The sequence below is a fragment of the Lactuca sativa genome, chromosome 7 (assembly GCF_002870075.4).
Source record: "Lactuca sativa cultivar Salinas chromosome 7, Lsat_Salinas_v11, whole genome shotgun sequence".
NCBI classification, from domain to species: domain Eukaryota; kingdom Viridiplantae; phylum Streptophyta; class Magnoliopsida; order Asterales; family Asteraceae; genus Lactuca; species Lactuca sativa.
Window position 1 is genome coordinate 45,946,024 of NC_056629.2, and position 19,403 is coordinate 45,965,426.

The 19,403-nt window shown below is 32.1% G+C and overlaps 2 protein-coding genes across 2 annotated transcripts; one reads left to right on the forward strand and one right to left on the reverse strand.

Moving 5' to 3' along the window:
- Positions 1-433: 433 nt before the first annotated feature.
- On the reverse strand, positions 434-1,350 carry LOC111891340 (uncharacterized). Its single transcript, XM_023887398.1, has 2 exons — positions 1,077-1,350; positions 434-1,035 (listed from the first exon to the last, which is right to left on the reverse strand). The coding sequence occupies exons 1-2, from the start codon at positions 1,348-1,350 to the stop codon at positions 434-436; spliced, it is 876 nt and encodes a 291-aa protein (XP_023743166.1).
- A 1,346-nt stretch (positions 1,351-2,696) lies between these two features.
- LOC111891448 (uncharacterized protein C594.04c) lies at positions 2,697-4,050 on the forward strand. Its single transcript, XM_023887502.2, has 3 exons — positions 2,697-2,950; positions 3,081-3,344; positions 3,431-4,050. The coding sequence occupies exons 1-3, from the start codon at positions 2,735-2,737 to the stop codon at positions 3,911-3,913; spliced, it is 963 nt and encodes a 320-aa protein (XP_023743270.1). The 5' UTR covers positions 2,697-2,734; the 3' UTR covers positions 3,914-4,050.
- Positions 4,051-19,403: the final 15,353 nt, after the last annotated feature.

The window sequence follows — 19,403 nt, forward strand, 5'->3', positions numbered from 1 at the left end:
CGGATAAAAGATTTTTAATAAGATGCGGAGCAACGAGAGCGTTGTTTATTTTGAAAGGTGGAAGAGGTGGGGAAAGTGTTGTGTGTCCCGTCCCGTTGATAGGTATTTTGAAACCGTTTCCAACAACAATATGGTTTGGAATGCTATTATTGATATAAGAGGAGAGTGTACCTGTCGAATGAGTCATGTGATTTGTAGCCCCGGTGTCGAGATACCAGTTTTGATCTGGGTTCAAGGTCATAGTGTGCAAGGCTTGCTCAATGTTGGTGGGCATATAATAATTTTCTGAAGCAGCATACGCATGAGCAGGAGGAGCACCAAGAATACCCGAACCGGGTGTAGCGAGGCGTAGAGGACGAGAAGGAGGTGCGGTCGGATAGGGGCATGGTGGAGGAGACCATTGCTGCCAATTTTGATATGGATTAGAATTCCACTACTGTGAATAAAAATGATGACCATGAAAGTTGCCACTTCGACCCCGACAGTGTCCGCGACCTCGACCACGACTGCCCCTGCCACGTCCACGAGGTGTTGATTCAGAATATCCTCTGCCATGCTGATGGTTATGCTGAGAATCGGGAGCAGGTTGTTGTGACAGCGAGTATCCAGCAGCGGCGTGAAGAGCAGTAGCGGTTGGATGTTGTCTGGTGGTGGTAGTAGTGGGTCTAGCAGCAGCTAAGAAAGATGTGTTGGGGCTGATCTGATTCACTTTTCTGGCCTCTTCCATAATAAGTTTGGACCGGGCTGTATAGAAATCCGGAAGAGGGTCTTGCTGTTGTAGAAAAGTTGCTACTCCATCAAACTGGTCTGTGAGTCCGGCAATGAGATGGAGAACAAGAGTTTGACCAGGTACAGGGGCATTGACATTGGCTAATTGATCTGCTAATACTTTAATTTCTTGACAGTAAGCACTCACATTTGGAAAGGATGCTAGTTTTGCATTTTTCAGTTTGATTTGAAGGAAGAGAGCCCTGGAGTTAGCATTGTCCTGAAATATATTGGCTAGGGCTGTCCATGCTTGAGCGGCTGTGGAACCTGGCTTGAGTTTGGTGTGAAGTAAGTCAGTAGAATTGTACCATAAATCCATTGGATTACTATAGCATCTACTCTTGACCAAGAAGCATCGGGTGTAGAAGTGGTTGTTTTGTCTTTGGCGGCATCTATTCCAGAGGTTGGCTTTTCCGGAGTTGGTGCCTCGTTTGGAAGGATGTGATCGATTGCTTGAAACGCCCGACAATGAATTTTGAATAGTTCTGCCCATGACGCGTATTGAACGTTTTCCATCTCTAGAATGATTGGAATAAAATTCTTGATGTTGGTGACTGTTGCAGCAGGGTGTAACTTCTCCATGGTAGAGATAAGAAGGATAGAGAGATGAATAGAGACAAAGAAGGACTGCCGACTGGAGGAAGAAGGTTCTTGCGGCGTTTAGGGTTTGGAGGGAGGTGGTGAGCGGGAAATCAGAACCGCTCTGATACCATAATAGATTACACTCCAAAATTGCCGATCCTTCTCATTGTACATAATTATATATAGATACAAGGGTTTGTCTATTTACACTTTAGCACCTCACAGAATCTAAACAATACTATTCCTCTTCTATTCTAATGATAATATAGTTATTTAAAAAATGGATGTTAAAACAACATTCATGAATGGTGATTTAAAAGAAGAGGTATATATGTCATGCCTCACAATAAGCATAAAGTGAGGACCTCATCTAAATACTTCCAATTTATAGAGGCACACACCTTTTCAAAGTCGAATTTGAACGCTAAAAGTTTATTTTTTATCTTTTCGGTATTGATCAATGCTAATTGCTCGGAACTAATGATATTGGTAGCAACCTCATACAGAATATTATATAGAGTTTATGTCCTTGATGAGCATAGTTTTTTTGGTGAAAGATCGGTTTCAATTGCCAAGTCTATTCGGATCTTGGTTGCTAGGTGGTGGGATCTAATTACCCGTCTCTCAGTCCGTTGGGAGCTTGGCCGTGCAAAGTTAAGTTTCATATAGTTAAAAGGAAAAGTGAGGTTATTATTACAAGTATTTGGGTTCTTTGAAACTTCTGTAACATTTTATTTGGAATGATTAAGCCTAAAAAATAATGAAGATCTTTGACAAAATGATATTTTACTGGTATTTTTGGATTTTGATAAAAGCAAGAAGAGTAAGTTGAATTAAGTTGGTTTGTTGCACACTCGTAAACTAGCTATCTCTATTTTGTAATAAAATTATTTTCTAGCATTATGATAGTTTTATAATAAATTTCTGCCATTTCAAAAAGTCAATATTAAAGTAGATAGTATTTTGTGAGGAGAGGAGAGGGAGATTATTAAAACGTAAAAGAAAGTAAAGGGTAATATCTCATCTCTGTCACATATAATGTGCATGTGAGCAGATAGAGGGGATGATGATTAGCTGCACCTTCATATCCACTGATGATCATTACGCATGATAATTATAATGCCTTTTATTTTAGAAAAGTACATAGGATTAGAACCATAACTAAAACCGAAATATTTAAAATTTTAAAATTAAATACCGAAACGATGTAAATTACATTCCAAAAAATTTAGACAACTATTATCAGTCTATTTTTATATAAATTTATATCCTACTTTTGCACTCATGGAAGGTTCTAAGGTGGGCATTATGTGATGAACAGGAGTAGTATATAAAAGACTAGAGAGGCTTTCATTATGCTCATCCTTCTTTTGTTCAATCAAACATGGCTTTGAAGAATGCTTTGATTGCATTAATGGCGCCTCTTCCTTCCATCTTCTTCTACATCTCCTTCCTTAATCACTACCAAAACGATCAACATCTACTCTCACCTCTATGGAATTGGTGCTATCGACACCCCCTCATCTTGGCCAACACCATATTCTTCCTCAACATCGATGTCGGTTTCTGGCTCATTAGCCTCCTCCAATCCAGCAACTGGGTAAACTCTCTGACCTGTGTTTGATTTCATTACATCTATCGCTAGTACCCTTATTCAATCATTGCCATTTACTCATTTAGTAGTACGTGATTTTTAACGACTGGATCTATAATGGTTGTGGGTTTTGCAGATGATAGACTTGTATTGGACTGTTATTCCGGTTTTGTTGGCGCATTACTTTGCGAGCCACCCTGATGGGGAATATAACATGTGGCGGTCTGCGGTGGTGGTGGGGTTGACATGGGTTTGGGCTGTCAGATTGACTCATAACTATCTCCGCCGTGAGAAGTGGCAATGGGGTGCGAGAGAGGATTGGAGGTTCACCGATATGGCTCAACAACATGGCCAAAACTGGTGGTGGGTTTCATTCTTTGGTGTTTATCTCATTCAGCAGGTAAATCATAATTATTATTTATTTTGTTTTTTATTTACCAAGTACTACATAATGATTCATTAATAATCTCCATTTTATTGACATAGGTATTCCTATTTGGAGTATGTATACCTCTATACATTGTCCATACGGTCAACAAGCCAGTCAACATATGGGATGTAGTTGCATCAATCGTCTGCATTTGTGGCATTATCTACGCGTATATAGCGGACACCCAACTTTACACATTTGTAACCAAAAATGAAAAACTAAAAGAAGAAGGAAAGGCTTTGGTGCCTAATCTAAACAAAGGGTTGTGGTATTATTCTAGACACCCTAACTATTTTGGTGAGCAACTATGGTGGTGGGGACTTGCTATCTTTGGTTGGAGCCTAGGGGGCACTTGGGTGTTTATTGGTGCACTTATTAACACGTTGTGTTTGGCTTATGTGACCACACTTGTGGAAAAAAGAATGCTCAAACAAGAGTATAGGGTAGAATCCTACAAGATGTACCAAAAAACAACTTCTATTTGGGTACCTTGGTTCAAATCATCACCTATACAAGTGTTTAAAGACAAGGATTGTTGATTTTTTGACATGTATTTCATATGATTTGTTTGTTTAGTCGAGCATGTTGGCTCATTTGTCTTTAAATCGTGTGAAATCATGTTTTTTTATTTATATTTGTGTAAAAACGGTTTTGAATGTTCAAAAATTTGATGGAATATGTATAAGTCGGAATGCAAATTGCTAAGAATGTCGTGAGAGGAGAATAACCAGTAGAATGTTTGTTGACTTTGATAAAATGTTCGTGATATTAATCTAAATATGAGATTTAATATCGGGATATTCTTCAAAATAACCATTTGTCTTAATTACATTTAACATTCTAGCAATCTTTTTGCGAAATAACAAAAATGACCATGTATTTCGAAACTTGGTCGGTTATGAGATGCTTTTTGATTTACGAAACATTTTTCCTGAATAAGTTTTTGAAATTTGTTAGAATTTCGAAATGTTCACAATATTTATGTTTAAAATATTTCTGCTTTGAAATTTTGAGATTGTTCTTAGAATTTTGAAATAAACATTTTCTTTAAATTTTTTTTTTTTTTTTTTTTTTTTTTTTTAATTTGAAATTTCGAAATATTTTGGAATCTCACATCTATTGGTTGTGAAATTGATGGTGATCAATGAAAATATTGGTCAAACTGATAAAAACATTTTCAAAAATATAGTCATTTTGGTGAATATCCCTTTTATATTTTTCACTTTCCGTAAACATTCAATACCAAAAGTGTATAGAACTTCACCTGGAATTAAACAACAGCTAAAGTAAGAACCGATTTACATCAAAGATGAAACCAACATATGCTACTGAGTTCCTCACAAATTTGTATAAACACATGATCACAATAGCACGCACTAAGAAGATAAAATAAGGCTATCTCTTCATTTTAACCCTTAAATATGGAAACAAAATATGTGTTTATCTTCATATTTTCAACTTCATACTTCAATATGAACACATGGTCAATATACGCATCTTTGAGGGAAACAATGTGTTAATGAGTAAACAAGGATGAAAATTCAAGAGGAAAACTTCTTGATGTGAAAATTAAGACATGTTGGGGCATCGAAGTACATTGCTAATTTGTACTTGGCCTTATTTGTGATAAAGTGCATATTAACACATGTGAAAAGCTTGTCGTTTTAGAAAAGTTGAAGCATATAACATGTAACAATATAATCCGGAAAAATACATTATATTTTTTGAATGAACAGTTTATAACAATAACAAACCACATACATATGATTAAAAATAGAAGGTTATTAAGGGAAAAAGATAGTGCAAACCAAACACCGATATAAAGAGGTTTACCCAATCTTTGTACGTCCACTCTCCGGTAAACCCATCGGATTGACCGACTAATAATGAAATTTTTATGCTGGAGTTCGAAAACATATTATTAAGTAATAAAAATATAACCTAATCAAGAAGGAGATATGGGCTTCATTTATGGAAGGGATCTGAAACACCAATTTTGTTATTTCATCAAAAGTCATGAGGTTCACGTTAGAATAAAAAAAGAATGAGAAAATTTTAATTTTTGAGTATTTTAGGATTTTTACTTTTCTATTCTATTCTATTTTTAAGTTTAGTTACTTGGAATTTTTGTTCTATGATTTCACATTTGCTTGAGGGAAAGAAAGATTTAAGTGTGGGGAATTTTGATATTTTTAAAAATAGTCATAAAATATGATTAATTATATTAGTGTTTTAAATTAAATGAATAGTTTTAAAATAAGGATAAATATGATATAAAATGTTCATATTTGATAAATAGAGTAAAAATCCATAAATAAGCATTACAGAAGGAAAAATGAGCTAAATATGTAGTGAATAAGGAAGAATTTTGAGGACACCATAAAGGACGGGTTTAGCACTTCAAAGTTAAAGATTAGCGACACAAAAGAAGGATTTACGTCAGAAATATTCAATAAGGATAATAGTTAGCGCCATGAAGACAAAGGCTTAGCGTCGCTAACTTTATTTTTCTATAAATACGAGATTTTCATATCTCAGAAAAGTGTACAAGAAAAGGAAACCATTTGAGGTGTAAAAGATAATCATCGTTTGTTACTAGAAGGCAAAAGAGTTACACCGGTGATCAAGAGAAATCTTGAAAAGAAGTATTAGGTTTGCAATCATTAACATTCTTATTATTTATTTTTTGGTGTTTTAATGTAAACATGAGATGCTAATAACATTCTCTTCTACTTCAATTAGTTGGTTTATAGGTTTATAGTTTTATGAACATTAAATTATCCACTTACTAATCATAAAACCTACTAACTATATCATAACTATTATTATAATTGGTAAACATCTTTATACTTCAATGCAATATGCACCATAAAAAATAGAGATTCTAAGTTTAAGTAGAAGTGTTTCCAAATCATTATCTTAACTTTAATATGTTTGTTATTTCGATTTTATTTAGATTTCAATTAAAACCCATCAATTTAATTTTTTTATTCAATTGATTTAATCTGGTATCACTCATACCTAATCCCCGAGAGTTCGACACCCTATACAACAACTATACTATATCTGATCATTAGTTAAGACGTGTTAGATAAAGGTTTTATAAATTTAAAACTTAAAGAATTTTTAGTGTAAAATCTCACATCAACACCATAAAATTTTTGAACTATGTTATACAGTATGATTAGGTGTGGTGCACATGGTTTACATGATTTAGGTGCTCATTGTTTTTTTGAAGCCAAAATGTCTGTAGTTTGCGGACCACATCTACAACACTCTGCAGCAGAGGTGGATTAAACATATGCAATCTTCAATAAAAAAGTCTGTTTGTTTTTTAATGTCTACATACTATTGAAATAAACCAAAATTGAAATAAACTATTTTACAAACGTAAAATAGTTTTTCAACACCAAAATCTTAATAATTATAATATTACAACATTCAAATAAAATTCATACAACCAAATTAGTCTTACAATAATAAATTCATTTAAAATATTCATTCCATGTTTTGCAATAACTGTTCAACAATTTCATCCCATAACTGAGTAATATATTCATGGTTCACTGTAGTGTCATGTGTTGGAACATCATATTCATCATCATCAACGAATATAATGTTATTTCGCAACGAATATAATGTTATTTCGAAATGAGACATTAGGTTCATCGTAAGCTGAAGTGGTTGGACATGACAAGAAGATGATCCATATACCGATGTTGTTTGGGATGAGGTCCACCTTAGATTATCAGTGTCACTATTTCCATCAAAAAGGGTTGCACAAAGCTCTAAAAACAATGAGAGAGTTTTCAAGAAAGCAACCTTCGGATGTCCTTAAACCCAATGTAAAAAAAGTAGTGTAAGAATATTGCCAACAATATACATAAATGTTAAAAACAATATCCACACACACATAAACATACACACACATGCATATATATATATATATATATATATATATATATATATATATATATATATATATATATATATATATATACCTTGTTAAAGTTCTCATACTACTCTACAATTAAGTTAGAAGTGCTTGTTTGAGGAATATAAAGGTTGTCATTTTTGTTTTTCAAATATAGTAATCCTATATATTTGGCTTTAAGATTGTAATAGTAGTTTTCAATTGTCTTTGAGTCAAAACCAAGACATAATTTTCCTTAATTACTTTTTCTAATTTGTTCCATGAGTCTTTGTGCAAACTCAATCTTTTTCTACCCACATTGTTTACTTCTTCAATGCAAATTTCCAATAAGCATTTTATTAAGTCATTGGTCCATATATGTTTATCTCTCATTACTAATAACAAAAAAACATATGAGATTCAAATTTTAGCAAGCATATCTTTATAAGATTTGGCCGACAATCAACACAAATATGAGCAAATTGGGACACAATAATAACATATTAGCACACAAGAACTTTAGCACACAAATATAAGCAAATTATCACACAATAATGACATTTCATCACACAAGAATGACATTTCATCATAACAAGAACTTCAATTGATGAAATTAACAGATTTCAGTAAAAAATTAAACACTATAATGACATTTCAGCATAAAAAGAACTTCAATTAATGAAACTAATTTATAATCTATGACATTTCAGCAACACTTGCATCATGAATAAGATAAAAATGATTTCAGGAAATGGACCTCGTTTACGACGACAATAGTGGCGGCTCAAGGAGGTTCACCAAGGCAGAAGGAACTGGCAAACAAACAACGACATCACAAGAATCGACTGAGGCAGGCGACGACGTAGGTGTAGTGATGAATGACGACGATGAGGAGGCGGAGATGAGTAAAACCATGGAGGTTGGAGGTTGTACATAGCATGAAGAAGGATAATGTACCGTTCTTTTTAACTTTTATTTTTTATTTAGGGTTTAGAAGTTGTTTGAAGAAGAGGTCCAATGCTACATCATATAACACACACATAGGTTTTTAAGTTAGAAATCTTTAAAAAAACAAACAGTTACAAAAGTCCAAATGTTACGTGTATACTGCACGGCACAACCAAAAGAGGGTTTTAAAAAAAACAAACAACCCCTTAACTATTGAACACACATAATTGCATAAATGAAAACATAATTCGTAGCAATATTTAGCAGGCACACAAATAGAATCTGTAACGAGGTGAACTAGGTAAATGTGGAGTAAACTTCATTAAATAAATGAAATTTTCCATATCAGTGATTGGTAAATTAACTATATATTCGATATTTATATAATGGAAAAGCTAATGAAATGTCTGTATATTTAGGTCTCATAATCGATTTAATCTTTATTTTTTTAGTCAATTAAGTCTAAAAAACCGGAAATTGTATTCATCTTGACCCTTCTATCGGGTCAACAGGTTATCTAACTTTCAAAAATTACAATTTCGGCCCAGATTTTAAATTTTAATACAAATTTGGTCCAAAATTTACACTTTGGCCTAGATTTAAAAATTTTGTTACAAATTCATCCTATATTTAGTTTTTTACAAATTCTTTTGTTTAAAATTTTGTTTTGAATATGTTTTTTTTTTAATGTTCAAATCATATTTGTACAAGCAACTATTTTATAACAAATACATTTGTATACAAACCCATTTTTATAACTAAATGTATACAAACACGTATTTTATAAAAATTTATTCGAATGCGTTTTTATAAAAAAAATGTATATAAACACCTATTTCATAGTAGAAATATTTGTATATATTTATGTATTTCTATGTACGGAAATAGGTGTTTGAATATATATGCATAAAAATATTTGTATATATTTATGTAGGGCTAATGTCATAAAAACCCTCAAGTTTTTTATGGTTTTGTCGGTTTTGCCCAAAGTTGAATTTTATGTTTGTTTTTACCCTAACATTTTCCAAAAAATGTTTAGTTTTACCCTTTTACCGGTGATAACAGGTTACCATTATATTAACTTCGCAAAAAAACCCTTAATTTTATAGTTTTTTTTTTTTTTTTTTTTTTTTTTTTTTTTTTTTTTTTTTTTTTACACTTTTACCCTATGTATTTTTTTTTCATATTATACGTATACAAGAAGAAAAATCATATTTATATACAAAAAATTTAATTAAATATTGTATTTACATTTTTTTAATGTTATTTCTTTATATATATATATATATATATATATATATATATATATATATATATATATATATATATATATATATATATGTGTGTGTGTGTGTGTGTGTGTGTGTATGTGTGTGTGTGTGTCACTACTAGAAAACAGCCCTTTAATGACGCGCAAACAATGACACGCAGTGATTCACGATATGCCAAAGCGTGCGCCCCAAAAATAATGTCTTCTCTTCTAAAATTTGAAGGATAGAGGGCGCGCATTTATGCGTGCCCTGAAATTAGTTTCAGAAAAGGAAAAAAAAAAGAAATGCGGAGGACGCCCATTATAAAATGTGCGTCATGTAACACTGTCGCTTTATATTCTTTTAATAAAACACGCGTTTTAAGCGGGAAATGAAATCCCGAAAACTAAACCCCGCCGTGAAAAATTAAAACCCCCTCCACTTCCAATTATCAAGAAAGAAGCGTAGGGTCTTCGTCTTCCTTTCCCTCTCTCTAACCTAAAACCCAACTTGAAATTTCATAAAGATCTCCCATGGCTTAGCATATCTCACTTAAATCGTAATAACAATCGGTCGCTAATACGCTGGAGTCGGATGAACCTACTGTGTGCACAGAGGTTGAGGATTTCAGTCACTCACCTCGCCTTTCTTGCAAAATCTTTGGTACACACAGGAAAACATAAACCTTAAAGAGCTTAAACACCCGCGCCATCTCATAAACCCTAAAGGGCTTAAACACCCGCACCTTTCTTGTAATCGCTCATGATGCTGAACTTCATAAAAGAGTTCTTCTCCGGTGTTAGCATCTTCCTGGGTAGCTGAACTTCTGTCATCGCTCGGGATCGATCTCAGCCTCCTATTCACCCCTCTACAGCCTTACTTGTAAGTCCACACCACACTTGTTCTTATCTTGTTCTGTATCTTTTTTCCTTCTTTTATTAGAGTACTTTACGTTTTCTTTTTTGCTTTGATCTGTCGCACACATCGTTTTAAAACTCGTCAGAAGCGTACGCCATGAGGCGCGCCTTAAGGCAAAGCGGACCATGGCGGAACTAGAGGCGCTGCCTCTGTGGTTGGATTTGAGACGTACACTTCGTCCAGGTGAAGCGTAGATGAATCGGTAGAGGCGGTGCGTTCTTCAGAAACGTACGTCTTAAATTTTTAGTCTAATTTTGACTTATTTTGACTTTTTCCTTTTCCAATCACACCTGGTCTGCATCGCATCTTGCAATTCTTCCTCAATTGATGAAATTGATGTTCCATACATTCAATTGAGTCTACTAAATGTTGTTTGAATATCCAATTTCAGAAACATAGGCCTTGATTTTTAGTCTAATTTTGACTTATTTTGACGTTTTTCATTTCCAATCGCACTGTTCTGCATTGCATCTTGTAATTAAATGCCACCTGTTGGAGACAAGCCAAGCCTTATGACATTTCTTGACGTACATCCATCCATCCATATATGCATAGCAAAATGAGATGATGAAAATATGATGTAATGTAACGTGTGCAAACTTGTGTTGTTTATATTTTGGTTGGAAGCTCTTAATTAATCGGATTATTAAAGTGAGTTTGGGCATATATTTTTTGTTATTAATTTAGGTGGAGACTGTGTTCCATGAGTTTGGTAATGCACTTCAGCACATGCTAACAAAACAAGATGAAGGGCTTGTTGCTGGCATTCGTGGCATAGAGTGGGATGTTGTTGAATTACCTTCTCAGTTCATGGAAAATTGGTGCTAACACAGGTAGGTACCTATATAATATAGAATCAAATCATTTTTTGGACCCAGAAAATAAAAAACTTAATATATGAGACACTACAGGGATACGTTGATGAGTATTGCAAAACATTATGAAACTGGGGAGACTCTCCCTGAAGAGATATATCAAAAGCTTCTTGCTGCTAGAACTTTCCGTGCTGGCACCCTTAGCCTCCGTCAGGTGAGATTCACATTCATAATAATTCATTTATTAAATAAAATAATAATAGTAATTAGTAAATAAATAAATTAATTGTTGTTACTTGTTAGCTTAAATTTACAACGGTTGACCTGGAGCTTCATAGCAAGTATGTACCTGGTGGGTCCAAGTCGATCTATGATGTTGAGAGAAGAGTGAGTGAAAAAACTCAAGTACTTCCCCTGCTTGAGGAAGACATGTTCCTTTATGGTTTTAGCCATATTTTTGCAGGTGGTTATGCTGTTGGATACTACAGTTATAAGGTATCTATCTTATATACTTTTATTCTTTATGCTAAATTGCTAATGGTTTTTGATTATGATGATGGATCTTGATGTTATTTTTGAAGTGGGCGGAAGTGTTGTCTGCTGATGCTTTTTCGGCATTTGAGGATGCTGGATTAAATGATGACAAGGTATGATTTTTGTCATCAAATTATTCAACTCCCTCATTCCAAACATTGACTTCACATTGACCATTTTTATCAAACATCTAAAAGCTAGAAATTTTAAAATATTTGAGAGATTGTAGATTAAAAATCTTACTTGATTGGTTTGAAAAGTATTGTACGTGTCGATGGATTTTGCAAATAAAGCTTCATTTTCTCCATCACTCTTGGCAGCTCATTCTGCATGCCTGCATTCACCTGTACCAAAACAATATAACTTTTAAAAAAATAATAATAATAGTAATTGGTTTAAAAAATAATGGATTTATAAGCACATACCTTCTGCACGATTTCAGCAACCTTATCTGGTGAAGCAAACGCGTGCTCCTTGAGTGATTTTCCCATAGCTTACTCTAACTTCTGATTTTGATCACCTGATAACAATGCCACCCTAACAGCTATCACCTTCAAGAAACACAAAAAAATAAATAAATGTTTATTCAGGTTGTCCCCTTATTTATTTTGCTGAAAAAGAGAGAAGGTAAATAACTAACCTTTGTAACAAAGGAAAGCATGGGGTCTACTACTAGCTTAGTGACTGACATGATAAACTTTCACATGTGGCTTTTAGATTTTTCTCAAGTTCCTACATTTAATAATACAAAAATACAAAAACCAATATAATTAAATCAAAACAAAAAAACAGGCAACAAACCATGAATTACTAACTGTTACCTTATTTGTATCAATTTGACTTTCCAAAACTCGAGGCGACAGTGTCCTTGCCAAAGAAGTTGACCTTGACCAATCAAATAATGAGGTTTGACCTCTAAGAATTCGTCTCAGATGCTCCTGAAGTGATCACATACAAATGAATACAAACTTTCAGATTCTTCTAAGAGATTATTGTATTTATTTATTATTTTTTTTTTTGAAAAAGGAGAAGTTGAAGTAGATACTAACCAACAATTGGGAGAAATCCAGTTCCTTGTGTGTGATTGAGAATTCTATGTCAAAAGGTGCAATCTGTTCTCTTAATATAAGAAGATGCTTGATGAGAAAAAGTTGTCCATCCATTTGTGATCTTTTTGCAACAAGTTTGCTTGCTTTCTATAGCAAATAAATAAAATGAAACAATCAAACACCTTAAAATAACGGTATATTAAACATAGAAAAAAATCTGAAACAATTAAATTCACTTACGTGGATGGATAAAGAGCAAACCTCAACAACTTCCTGAAGAATGGAAGAAAAAAAAGTAATTGAATTAAAAAATAATGGGAACCATTAATGTCAGCCTTAAATTAGTATGGTTCATTCGTTGATCCTTTTTTTTTTCAATTGGTTAACAGAAAAGAAAACAATTTGACTCAGTTAATTAAATTAGTGTTTGTTCTTATTGATAAAAAAATCCATATATTGGACTTGTTTTCTCTTTTGAATCAGCTTAATTTCTTTCTTAATTGTCTTAATCAGGATAAAGGACAAATCTTTGTTGAAGTTAATTTTGAAGGGTATTCCACTCATTTTGGAACTTGTGAAGCTGCTCGTTGGTTTCTCACTCATGAAATGGGAACCATTAATGACTGCCTTCACAAACATCAGGTGCTCAATTTCTTAATTTTCTTTTTCCTTTTTCTTTTTCTTTTTATTTTTTAAATAATAACTAATAATTTGTTATAGGGATTTAGGTTAAGGCTAGTGGGCCATTCATTTGGAGGTGCAATTTCTTCAATGCTATCGATTATGATTCGGAAAAAGACATGCGATGAATTAGGTTTTAGCCCTGATATTGTTACAGCTATTCGATATGGAACACCACCTTGTGTTTCTAGATATCTTGCTGATAGCTGCTCTAATTTTGTCACAACCGTTTGTATGCAGGTTGATTTGTATATTTATATATTATTTTTATTGGTATCAATTTCAATTCTTGTTTTTTGATAAACAGAATGATATAATCCCGAGGCTAAGTGTTGCTACTTTGATGAGATTGAGGAAAGAAATTCTTCAGACTGATTGGTAAGTAATAGTATCTGATAACTAATATATTTGTTTTAAAAAAATTTAAACTTTTTGAAATTCTCGGGAAAACCATATTTGAAAAGGACGATTAGAAAAGTGTTTTAGATGTAGTTACTAATGCAAAGCAAGTTGTATCCTTTGTTCCATATATAGTCTTTCTTTTTTATTACTTCCTAAAGTTATTATGGTGTCCGATATTATGTTCCAGAAATAAGAAAATTGTAGTTTTGTTTATGTAGATCCGTTGGGTTTCAAATACAATGGTCCATGCATCTTCTAATTGGCTGCTGGTTTAATTTTTCTTTGATTTTTATAATCATTTTCATTATAAATCTTACTAGCTTTTAATCATTTTCATTTTAAATCTTACTTGCTTTAAATATCAAATTTCACAAAACAATATTATATTATGTGTTTTGGACCGAGTATCTTTTTTTTGGATACACCTATCACAGAGGTTTGAGTTATAGTTAATTTAAGTGCATAAAATATCTAAAGGTTTTCGATCTTTCTTCTAAATGATTTCGATACTACCTGTCATTGATGTTTTAATTTAGGTATATTTTAATTCAATGTGTTTTTATTTAATAACAAGTATTAAAAAAATGAACATTGCATTGATGGTTAGAGTTGTTGGTATTGACAGTGTTCTCCTTCTGATGGGCCACAACTAATCAATAGTACTCTACAGGTATTTGTTTTTGTTTGTTGCATTATAGTTTATAAAATTTATATTAAATAAAATTTATATAAAATGTGTTTGGTTTATGTCTTGTTGATTTATGGCTTAACCAGGTTAGTTCTTAGTACTATTTATTTCCATTGATGAACAGACGTAACATGACTGCAAAAAATGACCATTTTGCCCTTACTATTGTTATTACAATCGAGGGCAAAATATCTTCCACTGAATCTATTGTTTTACATTATTATAGGTTGACAATGTAAATTATATTCAGAAATAGACATTTGGATTTGCACATTCTATTATACTAAGGTACTTACATAATCCTGCTACTCACCTTTCTATAATTCTAACATTAAGGTTGACCTGATTTTTATGTAATACATAAATCTTATCATTTATGAGAGATTTTGAATTTATAATTTATATAAAATGAATACACAAACTTGGAGACATAATGGAAATGACTTTCGAATTTATAATTTGTATATTAAATATGTCACTGCATTTACAATTTTAATGTTGATTATCACCCACATCAGTACTCGCTACAATTTTAAACATGTCACTGCATTTACAATTTTGAATTAGCTGTGTTTGCTCTAAGGGAGATCAACTTATCAAAAGTAAGTTATTTTTTTCACCCTTTTATTTAATATTTTTTTTCATTGAATGAAAGTCTTAATGAAAGTAATTGACAACCCTTTTTCTGTAAATGATGTTGTGATTGTGGGAGAGATGTTGTGTTTTTCTCTGTTGCAAGGTAACCTTCTCAACAACAACATTCTACTTAAGCAGGTGAGTAATCAAGATTAAGGGAGACTTGTAATCATGTTTGGCATTCCTTTCCAGTAAGAAACAGAGTTGTATGATTATTTGTTAGTTTTACAGGAATGTATAACCCATGTTAGCAATGTATTATTTTTGTTTAACATTTGAATGATTCTTTGTATGACATTATAATTTGTGCAATTTATTTTATTTTTTGAGTATGAAATTTTATTTTATATTATGCAATGGATTGTATTTTTTGTATATGGTATTTTATTTCTATTATGAGAAATTAAATGCAAATTTAATTTGAAAATTAATAAATATATAAATTAAATTTTTTTAAACATTTAAATTTACGATATGCAAAAATGTGTGTCGTCTTCATTTATGACATGGCCTTTCTTGACAGCGGCTTTCTTGATACGCATTGCGTGTCATTAACATGCGCGTCGTAAGGTTACGACACGCGAATGCGTGTCGTCTTCCTTTATGACAGGGCCTTCCTTGATACGCATTGAGTGTCGTAAATGCGCGTTGTAATTGCGCGTCATAAATGTGTGTCGTTAATGCGCGTCGTCTCTCTTTATGACAGGGCCTTCGTTGACGCGCATTTGCGCGTCGTCTGAGCCTTTTACGACGCGCAATGAGCGTCGTAAAAGGCTTTTTTTTTCTAGTAGTGTGTGTAAGTGTGTGCATATGAGTTTTTTTCTTGGATAAACCATTTAAGATGTAAAAAAACAAATTAATATGTTTTTAGAACTACAAATACATATTTTTATGTATTTAAAAATATACATATCAATAAAAAAGTTGTTCATTCATAAACATGTTTATATAAGTATATACATATATTTTTAGATGTGTAAATATGTATTTTTGATATATGTTTTTTTTAAAGTATAAATATATTTTTAGAAGTATAGATACATACTAATATATAAAAATGTAAAAATATGTATTTATACCTCTAAAAACTATATCTATAAAACCCATATTCATAATTCTAAAAATATTATTTATCTTTTTAAATGGTATAACCATGCATAAACACACACACACACAAACAAATATATATATATATATATATATATATATATATATATATATATATATATATATATATAACATTAAAAAGAATATAAATCCAATATTTAATTAAATATTTTTTCGTATGTAAATACAATTTGTCGGCATGAATATGTATATTATGAAAAAAATATACTTAGGGTAAAAGTGTAAAATAAATTATAAACTTAAGGGTAAAAACAAAAAAAATGGTAAACATAAGGGTTTTTTTCGAATTTAATATAATGATAACCTCTAAAACCTGTTATCACCGGTAAAAGGGTAAAACCGAACATTTTTTCAAAAATGTTTGGGTAAAAACGGACATACATTTCAACTTTGGGCAAAACCAACAAAACTCTAAAAACTTGATAGTTTTTATGACATTAACCGTATTTATGTATTTATAAATACCTATTTTATAATAAATACATTTGTCTTGAAACATGTTTTTATTAAAAAATGCATATAAAGACGTTTTTTTATAAAAAATATATACAAACACGTATTTCATAGTAAATGTATCTACACAATATATATATATATATATATATATATATATATATATATATGTATATATATATATATATATATATATATATATATATATATATATATATATATATATATATATATATATATATATATATATATATATATAAGTTGCAGAAATCGTTCGACGTAGCTCGGCGGTCAACTAGGGTCAACGTATTAATCGGCTAGGCGGAAATTAATCAAGGGATTAACTGGGTACCATTAAATATTAAAAAAATTATTCAAAATTAATAAATCGAATTTTAATCCTAATAATATAGATAAAGAAGCATAAAATTTTAATATTAAGTTTAACATTATGGGTTTTTCACATTCAACTTTTAACCACATCCGCTGAATATGTTTAATAGGATGACAAAAAAACACACTTTGGTTATCGATTTTGGTTGCAAACAAGCCAATTGTACATCAAGAAAATAATCAACTTAATAGTAATACCTATAAAGACCATTCTTGTTAGATTAAGCACTTCAATGTCCTCTAATTCTTCTTTTTCTTTCAAATCTTTTTTAATGGCCTCAAATTTCTTCTTTGCATCAACATCTTCATGAGTCATGTGTCTCGTTACTTTAATGGCCCCTTCCATTGGTTTGAACTCTAGCTCCATTCGTTGCTTTCCATCAAGCTTCTTTTGAAGATCAATGATCTTACGGTGAAGTTTCTCTTTTTTACCCTGTACAAGTGTATTCAGCCAATGTCAACATTCTCTCATTTGCTTTCTTCTGCGCCAAAATCAAAATTATAAATGTCTTAAACTGAGAAAGGTAAAAGGGTTAATTGTATGTGTGGTCATGGAAAAAAAGTTTCAAATAAGTTAGAGAAGAATAATTTATATAAAATTGCTTATTTGAGTCTATATGAATTAGTTTTTAATTTATTTCATCAAAAACTAATCAAACCACAATAAGCTAATATAATTTTTTGTTTAAAGGTTTTATAAATCCTACCAACTTTATAGGAGAGGAAGATGGAGCACGATAACCTAACGATGTTACACATGTTAGCATTCAACTAAATAAATCCCAAAATCTAAGAAAACTCATATCCTGAAAAGTTTATAAACCTACAAACTCAACAAAGATTACAACCACCTCAAACATCCCAATACAATAATAGATTAAGAAAATCATTCGTTTTAATTAGTTTCAAGAGCTCTTAACACATACTTTTTGAGTAACCAACTTTATAGCTTTCGAAAGTCTCAACACATACTTTTTGAGCAACCAACAATATTGACAACATACATGGCCAAGTCTTAACCTTTAGCTACCAAGGTAATGAAAGAACTGATAAAGAGCTGCAAAACCAAGAAGTTTTGGTGACTTTACTTTTCTTCTCAACAAAAAGATACACCTCCCAATCAGTATCGGTAACATCAATTTGGATTGCAACCTGACATTTAGACATGAATGATCTCGTGGTGAAGTTTCTCTTTTTCTCTCTGTACAAGTGTATTAAGCCAATTTCAGCATTCTCTCATCTGCTTTCTTCTGATCCAAAATAGCCAATTCATTCTGCAAAAATGTACCATTTTCTTCTCATTTTCAAGCTTTTTTTGCTCAATTTCGTTCCTAGCTTCAAGTGCTCTCAGTACCTTTTCATGCTCTTCAAGTTGCAATTTCTTCTGTTCAAGATCAATGGAAATCTTTTTAAGTTGCTCACCCGCCTTCTTTCGCATCAAATCATGTGCTAATCAAGAAAAAGTTAGGAGTTAAGAAAAAGATTCATCATATCGAAATCCTTAATCATCATTTGTGTCTGCTTCGGCCAAGAACCACAATGAACTTAGTGAGCATTTTCGTCAAACAACTTTTGTGCGTACTCCCAAACTTCGACATAGGCATGCCAAGAACTCTGTGAGGATTTTTATCACACAACTTGTGTGACAAAGAAAAACAATGAACACATAAAATCAGTAAATGAAATAAATAGAAGTAGCGACTAACCTTTATAGATAACGTGATTAGTGTCGATGGGATTTCTGAGGATCAGGCGATGTTGTCGGAAGAGGATGACGAACCGAAGCTAAAGTCAACGTCGTTATTTGAAGGTGATGACGAAATTGTGTGCTTGTAAGGGTACTGTGACGGTGCTATTCGATGTTCATGACGAACTCGTGCTAAAGTCGACGTAGTCAACCGGTGAACAGAATAAGAAGATGTCGTCACTTCACTTCTTTCATTCGTTCATGTGCTGAGTAACCCGACCTCGTGGGGAACCCGGTTGACCAACCCCAATAAGGGACGGGGTATTCCTCGCCAAAACGGTTACCGGGTATGGGGCTGGGGATACCCATTATATTAAAGCCGGGGATGGGACCAGGTATAACAATTCCCAACCCAACCCGCCCCTCCCCTGCTTTGATATATATATATATATATATATATATATATATATATATATATATATATATATATATATTATATCGATCATTTATTGAATTTCAATTATCTCCACTAAA